The sequence below is a fragment of the Urocampus carinirostris genome, chromosome 17 (assembly GCF_059441175.1).
Source record: "Urocampus carinirostris isolate Australia breed hairy pipefish chromosome 17, RoL_Ucar_1.0, whole genome shotgun sequence".
NCBI classification, from domain to species: Eukaryota; Metazoa; Chordata; class Actinopteri; order Syngnathiformes; family Syngnathidae; genus Urocampus; species Urocampus carinirostris.
In genome coordinates this window covers 7,324,718-7,334,333 of record NC_142365.1, presented here as the reverse complement: position 1 = coordinate 7,334,333, position 9,616 = coordinate 7,324,718, and the positions used below count along the sequence as shown (strand labels likewise).

Below are 9,616 nucleotides of genomic sequence, written 5' to 3'. Positions count from 1 at the left end.
GAGGCTAAGTGGAAGAAAACCCACACTCACATGCACGCACAAGCACAGATATACTGATAGGCGTTTGCTCGTGACTTCCTGAAAGAAAGATCCAAATGAGACTTTAAGTTTTTGTAAGTGGATCCTGACCAGGATGTAACAGGACCGGGAAGGTGGAGTCAAAGTTCTATCCTGGGACGAGTCCGAGAGAGGAAGACCTACCATCTGGTGTCAGTGGGTCACTTTTGTTACGCTCTTACACTTTAGCAGGAAGTCAGCACAGAACGCACACACAGAAAAGAGTCTTGTACGAGCTCGCACAAGATGTTCCACATGAACACATCCAGCATTTTTTTCTTCTTCGGGTGAAGTTAGGACGAGAAGCATTGAGAGGACACGAGCAGGATGTCACGGAGAGACCAGAAGTTTCGACAGGGAATAAAAGGGCGGTAAGATACAACAGCCTTCATCACCTGAAGTATACGTGCACCTAATATTAGCGTAAAAATGCAAGGAAATTGCATCACACACAGAAACTTCCTTCATGGATATTAAAATGCATTTCTACAAATTACTTAGGTTTTCAGACAAATGTCAGTGAGATTATCATTCACTCGGTCCTTACCAGTGTTTGGCACGTTACTTTAAAAAGTCATGAGTTATAGTTACTCAACATGTCTTCCAAAAAGATACTGAGTTAGTAAGTGAATTACTCTAAGGTAAAAGTAACTAGTTACCATCGAAAGTAACTATTTCTGTAACCTCAAAAATAAGTTGTTGTAGGTCAAAGAATTTGAAATTTTCTGAGCAGTATTTGAGTCAGTTGAATAGAGGGGACATGTCAGGTAAGTTGTGTTATAAAACCTTCTATTATTTATTGCACCTCACCAGCAACAGATTTATCCTACATACATACATACATGCATATAAAGTCAAGTCAAGTCAAATTTATTTATACAGCCCTTAATTACAAAAATGTCACAAAGGACTGCACAGGATTACAATGACACCATTACCTGATCTTAAACCAACATGCGGGCAAGGAACTACTCAAAACCTCAGCGTGAGGAAAAAGAGAAACCTTGAGAAGGGATCTCACAAGTGGTAATCCCCATTTCAGGATGACCAGGGTGAATTACAGTTAGCATTACAGTACACAAACATAGTAAACACTAGGTAACATGTTGAAAATTTGTCCGGAAAACAGTAAACAATAAATATAAACTAACAATCAGCAGTAAACAATATAAAGTGAGTTTAATAAATTGAATGTAAAAAAAACAAAAGAAAAATACAATATCAAAAAGAAAAAAAGAGATATAAAAGAATAAACTTTATATTTTTATATGTACACATTAACACTGAAAACAAAGGAAATAAAATTGAAATATTTAAAATTCTACATAAAAGATACAGTTCAAAACAATTTGAACCTTTTTTTATGCTCAACAAATTTAAAGTCAACAACAAAGAAGCCCTAAAAAATTAATATTGACGTATCATAAGAGAAAAAAGGCGTCTCGGAGGGAAAGAGCTGTTGATTGGTGGAGAGCCGGCTCCCTTCGTTCAATTTTAATAGCCGGCTCATAGAGACGTTCGCAAACGACACGAGACGGTTTCTGCGGCATATAGCAATGACAACAGCACTGGTAATGTCAAATATATCCCTCACATTTTTTCGCAACTCTGCTCTCATTTGCCTTTTCTTTCGGCGCATAATCAATACTATATTCGTAATCGCTATCTAACTATACGGTAGTCGCTATTTTAAATTGTGACATAATCCGAAAAGATGTGACGTAAACAACTCGGAGGATAGCAGAAAATCGTGCTGCTGAAAACGGCGCCAGTTTTGCGGGGGCACGCCGCCATTGGCGTTCTGCAGCCAGCTTTTGATTGTCTTTAACAATAACAGCGTTGTAACGGCGTAAAAAATACTAAAAAAATAAACTCTCTTACGTAACAGTGTTATTCCCAACACTGGTCCTTACTGATGATAAAGGTTTTTCACAAGACAAACATAGCAACATAGAAGATTGTCTGAATAAATGGTAAGAAAGTCTCTACAAAGCAAATCCGTTCAAAGGAATTAACATTTCGGTTGGATTCACTGTAGTCGAGGGCCGCACCAACATTCTACAGACCGCAACCACATAAAAAAAACAACATTGTATGTTTGACTAAGTGATTGTGTCAGAGTGGCCTTAAAGTCAGAGGAAATGAGGTGGAGTCGAACAGGAACTAGCCGCCCACAGCGTGTGTGCGGCTTTGTAGATTAGCCACTACAAAGATTATGGGCTGGACTTCCACTTGTATTGTTCAAAAATGCTGCCACTGCTAAGACACAAAAAAATACTGACTAGGGTACACACACATGAATTTCTGTATGTAATGTATTATTCAGATTTACTGCCAATTAACACATAGGGCATATCAAATAGTCCATGCAAACTGGACTGGCCACAATTCAATATCAGTGTATATTGAAAAAAATATATTTTCTCAAGTCATTATAAGACCAGACACACAACTCGCATTCAAACCAAAAGGAAATTTACTCTTCAATGAGGCTAACTTATTTTTGTAATGTCGACCGTTGTTGCAGGTGCAAGGAATGTGGCTGTATCCTGTCTCACTGGTACTACGAAAGAGACGGACAACTCTATTGCAGGAGGCATTACTGGCAGCGTTATGGCGAGAAGTGCTACGGATGCGCTGATATACTCCACCCAGGACTCGTCATGGTGACCTCAACCATTACCATACATACATACAACCATTACCATTACATTTGTAACATTATTTTACACAAACTACTGAAGGCAAACTTAATGCATCCTCAGCATAAGAGAAACTTTGAAAAAAATTGTGTGACTTCCTGTGGCTGACAAAAAGCGTGTTTGTTCTGTATAACTGTGAAAGCATATCCTATGAAAACCTCGAGACATTGCTTTAGTGCATGATCTAGAAGCTGAAACTGTCACGAGGGTTTCTGTTGGGATGTTGAGTTAGGGAATTGAAAGGAAAGAATGGCAGTGCAGTGGCAATATTCAAATTATATCCAAGCTCTCACATGAACCATCACTTTATTACTGTTAGATTGCTGGAGAGCAGAAGTACCACCCTGAATGCTTTACTTGTATCAAGTGTCAGATATTTATTGGTGATGGAGACAGTTACACGCTTGTGGAGCATTCCAAACTTTTCTGGTAAGTTTCACGGATCAATTTTTAAGGTTTGTTTAAGTTCCTTTGGTTTGCTGAGGTGATGTTTGTCTGGCAGTGGTCAGTGTTTCAGTCAGGGTGCAGCATTTTCACCATCTCAGTTACCTGTCAAGAGCCCTCACACAGTGACACTGGTGTCACTTCCTCCTCAGACTGAGGGCCATCGGGGTCTTAAGGTGGCTACTGGATCCAGCCAAGGAAGCGGTCCTTTGGTTACCGTGACGGCGTGAGTCAAAGCACGGTATTTTGCTCTAAATGCAATCCTTTCTCATTTTAGTTTCTTCAGGTTGGACTCAGACATCCTTGGTCAGAACCTGCTTTCTACGGTCCATATTGGGGACAATATCCTGGAGGTCAACGGCATTCCGGTCCATGATGTTTGCCCCAATGAGGTTCTTGTTAAAAGAATAATCCATTTATGATATACAACAGAAAACAAATCAGCCCTCCTTTTTAGGTAGCTCATGTGATAAAAGACACAAGCAAACCACTGCAACTGACCGTTGAACACAATCCGCGGTCCAAAACCTCCACCAATAATCCTGAAGTTGTTAATTGTGTATGTGAAAAAGAGCCTCCCAAACACAAACTTTCGAACCTGGAAGAGGAGCCGGAATCAGGGATAGAGACACTGGGACCAATTAAAATTAGTCCCTCCTCACCACCGCACCGATTCAGTACAGGAATGAGATCCCGAAACATCTTGTAATGCTCGTCCCATTGTGTCTCAGCAAAGTTATCTTGTCTAGCTAAATTAGGCTTCCTCTTTTAGGCGCAGCTGCAGCATCGAAAAGTCTTCCGTATCACTATCATCACAAAAGAAAGACATGGTGCGCTCTGAATCTCTGCGAGCCGACCCTGTGGAACGGACCAGTCGCATCTTCAAACCTTCAGACCTCATCCATGGGGAAGTGCTAGGTAGGGGGTTCTTTGGACAAGCCGTCAAGGTACAGCAGCAGCCGTGGTTTTACAATCAAGGATATCGTTTTGGAACAAAATGTTTACTTAGCCTTATGTCATTGTCAGGTGACCCATAGGGAGACAGGAGAGGTGATGGTGATGAAAGAGTTGATACGTTTTGATGAGGAAACGCACAAGACTTTCCTTAAAGAGGTCGATATTTTCAATAAACTCCTCATTTGTCATTGATAGTACATTGAGTTTCTATCAGGTTTTCAGGTAAAGGTGATGCGCTGTCTGGATCATCCCAATGTCTTGAAATTCATTGGTCTATTTTACAAGGACAAGCGCATACACTTTGTGTCCGAGTACATCCAGGGAGGAACGCTTCGAGAAACTATCGCAAATATGGTACCACACGTTTTTCTGCTTAGACAAGTTTCTGCCTGGTCCATTTCAATGCTCATGTATGATTTCCATCTGGTTGTTGTAGGATAGTAATTTTTCATGGAACGTCAGAGTGAGTTATGCCAAAGACATTGCAGCTGGAATGGTGAGTTATTATAGTTCATATTAAACCACCTTTTATGTCAACTATTTTCTTTTTAGGCATATTTACACTCTATGAATGTCATCCACCGTGATTTAAACACACACAACTGCCTGGTGAAGGAGGTGATTTCATAACTCACAACTTTTCAGGACCATTTTCCAGCACCGCACAATAATGGCTGAACTCACAGCATCTGTCTCATGTAGAATCAGTCCGTTGTGGTAGCAGATTTTGGTCTGGCTCGCTTGGTGACTGCAGAGAGGAATCGTAGCACAACTTCTCTTGAACGACCATCAAAGGGAACAATGTCGGAACTCCGGAAGATAGACCGCAAGAAGCGCTACACTGTGGTTGGAAACCCTTATTGGATGGCCCCAGAGATGATACATGGTGATGCTTGGGATTGAAAAAACAATAAATATACTATATTTAAAACAAACTAATTATATTTTATTCACTTTCTCGTGAATGCAAACATCAGGAAAAAGCTACGATGAACGCGTGGACATTTTTTCCTTTGGAATCATCATTTGTGAGGTAGGCAAGCAGAATACAGAAAATACTTGAGCATGGAACGAGTCCTACGTGACAATGATGTTTTTTAAGATCATAGGAAGAGTAAGCGCAGACCCAGACTTCCTTCCTCGGCGGAAAGACTTTGGCCTGAATGTAACTGCTTTCATTGAGCAGTACCAGCCCTCACAGTGCCCTTTGGCCTTTCTACCACTAGCTGCTCTCTGTTGTGATGTGGATGCGGATCAAAGGTAAGTTTGGCACACTTTTAACCATAACAAAAGTACTGGGATCATAATCTCAGTCATACCGTTGCAGGCCTTCTTTTTCCAAGCTGGAGGAGTGGCTGGAGAATCTCATGATGCATTTGGACATCGGCCTGCCTCTCCGTTCCGAAATGGAGCTACTTATCAGAACCTTCTGGCAGAGCCACGGACAACACAGTTCGGAACTGGAAAAACTGTCCATTTCATCTCCACATTCTCAGATCTCCGAGACATCTAACCACAAAAACAATCACAATTATCAATTAAAAGAAAGCACAAACTGCACACTTCTGGACAGTAGTAGTGAGCACTTGAATCAAGACGTTGAAGAACAAAACATGAACACCAACTCGTCTACTAACACAGTTTTGACGTCCAACACCTCTGAAAGTCGTGGACCTGACGATAAAAATTCAGGAGAAACTGAAACCCAATCAGAATTATCACAGGTAGATAACCTGCCCGTGGGCCCATCCGGCAGGTCCAGAAGAATATGCAGAGTTTTGTGGAACAATACCTCACAGGACAGTCAATCTTTGCCATGACAATTAAATGTTAGGGAGATAATCTGAGATTAGTATCACTTTATAGCCATGCTGGAAATGTGCAGGTTAAGTGACAATAGATATTATAATTTAAGTAATAATGTGTTACACAAGTGTTTTGACCGCGAAAAAATCCACTCTCAGAACATTTTTCAAAATGTTATTTTTTAAAACTGATTTTAAATGGTCAAGTCCAAGCTAATAAATAGTAATATATGGTGTCAACACTATACAGGATTTCTTTTTTAATTTGAGCTTAAGCTTTTCAATTGTACTTGAACATGGTCGTTAGGGACATTGTAGAGTACTGCAAAACATTATTAGTTTCTATATGACCCTTTGTGGCCCTCATCCCCCTTTCTAGTTCTTTTTCATTCAAAAATAACTGTTAAGTAGAACAAGTGTTCATTATTGAGAACCAAAGAAGATGATCCAAGGTCTAAAATAAACAGAATTTGTATTCAGGCGAATCGATGAAAAATGTAGTTGTAATGACACAGCATTTTGCAACTGCATTTTAATATTTAGAGGAAAATTGCAATTATGTTCCTTATCAAGTTCCTTATCAAGTTGAGTCACATTTATTTCTATAGGCCTTAAACACAAAATGTCTCGAAAGACTAGAGGCCACAACTACACCATCCCCTGATCTGAAACTGGAATGCAGGCAACGAAAATCTCAAAAAACTAAGCATGAGAAAAATAACAAACCTTGAGAAGGGGCAACACAGGAGGTAATCCCCTTTCCAGGATGACCAGGCTGAAAAATACACAAAATGTAATCAGCACTAACAAAAACTTAGAAAAAAAAAAAACACAACATAAGTAGTATGTAAAATTTCAAAGTTCTTCCGCAATGGTTTGCTCATTTTCCCCCTTTAGCCACAATGGTGGTCAAATGGAAAAGCCTAGGAGCACAATCTATACAAAAAAAGTGAAAAGCACATATAAAGCCTACCTACCGTAAATCATCCAAATAGCAAAATATTGTCATGGTACAAAAACAGTATCCTTTGAAATGTAAATGTCACAGAAAGTATACGATTAAGGCAAATTAAATTAAAAAGCATTAATGTTGAAGTTCATAAGATTTATTCTTCCAAATCTGAATGAGAAATTCAAAAGCAGGATTTCACATACTATGTTCAAAATGTGCACCGCCTGAGACACGGTATACATAGAGTCAGGACAGACGCTGCCCGACCTACGTACGAGTTAGGTTCCGGACGACCGATCGTAAGTTAAATTTGTTCGTATGTTGCTTCAGTGTTTTGTATGTTTAAGGTTTATATAAGTATGTTTAAGGCTTGTATAAGTAACCTGTATTGTTTTGTACTGAAAAAGAAACATTTCATGAAATAATATGTTCTAGAAAGATAAATAAAGTTGAGTTTAACTTACTTTTGGAGATGCGCTTCAAGAGGTCCTCCTCCGTGGTAAAAAGTGGCCGAAAGAAAGAGTTGAAGCAAATCTTGGGTAACAGTCTCCAGCAGACCACTATTTTGTTCTTTGTATGAACATATGATCTGCTTGTGAGTTAGTACAGGCATATACATATATTCATCATAATAATTAATTTTTAACATATAAAGGATATTTAAACTTTTTTAAATACACTGTATTTAGCTTCAAAAACGTTACTCATTAATTGTAATACTCCAAAATGAGACCAGCATTTGCTTCTAGTCAAGTCAAGTCATGTTTATTTGTATAGCCCTTAATCACAAAGAGTCTCAAAGGGCTGCTGGACTACAGACTATTGCAAACAACAGACTATTATGACACCATCCCCTCATCTAAAACCTACATAAGGGCAAATAATACACGTATTATCAACATAAAATGTAGGTTATTCCAATGCCATTGAGTAGAAGTGTGTTTTAAGCTTTTAAACATTTACCTGAGGTTGCAGATCGAATCTCAGGGGGAAGAGCATTCCACAGCACTGGGGCCGGAATGAACGCTCTCGAACCTGCGGATTTCTTCTTGGCTCTTGGAATCACAAGGAGACCAGCGTTTTCAGAGCGAAGGCTCCGGACAGGAACATAGTGGGGAATTACATTTGATAGATATGAGGGAGCAAGTCCATGCATGATTTTGTATAATACCAACAGAACCTTAAAATCACATCTTAAGCTAACAGGGAGCCAATGCAGGTTAGCTAAAATCGGGGTCATGTGATCAAACTTTCTTGTCTTAGTTAAAAGCCTCTCTGCAGCATTTTAAACTGAGTTCCAATTTGAATTTGAAATCATCAATACAACAAAAAACTTTATACTTGCAAACAATGACAAGGTAGTCACCATTTTTAACCTATTTACAACACAAGTTAAATAATATAGTGATGAATGACACCTCTATTATTTGTTTTTATTAATCTTTCCAGTCTGAAATTTGGTTGGATTTAAGAGACTAAAATAGTAAAGTGTACGCTGTCCGAGGCCAAATACAACTTCTTCAGTCAACTGAAAGATTTAAAAAAAGTCAATTTATAATTTGCATGGTACCAAATATAAAATTCAAAATAAAAAATATGAATTTATAATTATTTTTTCACGAAGCTAGCTAGCAAACAAGCTAGCCCCTTTTCCTTTTCTGTCGTAAATACCCACCAAGGGCGGGATTTTTATGCCACATTGAATCTTGTATCTTTCAATACAAGTTCCTCTTTATATAAAAATATTATTATACTTTGACATTATATTTCAGGGTATTTTCAATGTAATTCAAACTAATAGCTACGAGCTAGTTACACTGGTACAATCACGGCGCGGCTCTATGAGGTGACGCTGCGCACGCATGCGCAGAACCGAGCAGTTTATCCTGTGGCGCGCGTTTTGCGAGTGCATGCGAATTAGTGATGAAAATTCCGACTTTTTTTAGAGAACCGGCTTTTTGGGCTCGGATCACTAAAAAGAGCCAGCTCTTTCGGCTCCAAACGGCTCTTCAGATTGTTTTTGTTGCCTTAATCCATATATCACCAATTATTATTATTATTATTATTATTATTATTATTAATAGTAGTAGTAGTAGTAGTAGTAGTAGTAGTAGTAGTAGTAGTAGTAGTAGTAGTAGTAGTAGTAGTAGTAGTAGCAGTAGTAGTAGTAGTAGTAGTAGTAGTAGTGTGCACAAATTTATTTGAGAAAGGAGAGAAATAAAGTAGAAAAGAAAGGAAAAAAGACCAAAGGGGAAAAGGTAAAAAGGATACAAGCTAAAAACTAAAAGGAAACAGGGAAAACATTGAGGAAAAACAGCAAGAAAAATGGAAAAAGCTAGGATAAAAAGAAAAGAAAAAAGAAAGGAAAAGAGAGAAAAAGAAAATGAAAATGCAAAGGAAAAATAAATCAAAAGAAAAAATAAAGGAAAAAAGAAAAAAATAGAAAAAGACAAAGAAAACAAGAAAATAAAGTTAAGAGTATGAAAACAAGGGAAAAAAGAACAAACAAAATCAAAGGAAATGGGAAAATATAAAAAGGAAACGAAAAAGAAAAGGGAACTAAATAATAACAAAAGAAATTAAAATAATAGAAAAGAATAGAAAAAAGAAGAGAAAAGGCAAGAAAAAGGGACTACAAAGCTAGAAAAAAAGAAACTAAAGAATAATAAAAGAAAATAAAAGAAGAGAAAAAAGAAGCA

At 38.1% G+C, this 9,616-nt stretch overlaps 1 protein-coding gene and 1 long non-coding RNA gene across 2 annotated transcripts; one reads left to right on the top strand and one right to left on the bottom strand.

Moving 5' to 3' along the window:
- The first annotated feature begins 125 nt into the window (after positions 1–125).
- Positions 126–7,504, top strand: LOC148349062 (LIM domain kinase 1-like). The gene is made up of 15 exons (XM_088320576.1): positions 126–428; positions 2,585–2,723; positions 3,079–3,188; positions 3,262–3,429; positions 3,490–3,595; positions 3,661–3,908; positions 3,976–4,150; positions 4,230–4,316; positions 4,383–4,514; positions 4,597–4,656; positions 4,713–4,778; positions 4,863–5,046; positions 5,138–5,193; positions 5,263–5,420; positions 5,488–7,504. Exons 1-15 carry the CDS (start codon positions 385–387, stop codon positions 5,978–5,980), a joined length of 2,226 nt encoding a protein of 741 aa, XP_088176702.1. The 5' UTR covers positions 126–384; the 3' UTR covers positions 5,981–7,504.
- On the bottom strand, positions 5,484–7,816 carry LOC148349061 (uncharacterized). Its single transcript, XR_015847208.1, has 3 exons — positions 7,382–7,816; positions 6,692–6,740; positions 5,484–5,669 (listed from the first exon to the last, which is right to left on the bottom strand). It is a non-coding gene; the product is annotated as an uncharacterized LOC148349061 (long non-coding RNA).
- Between the last annotated feature and the right edge of the window lie 1,800 nt (positions 7,817–9,616).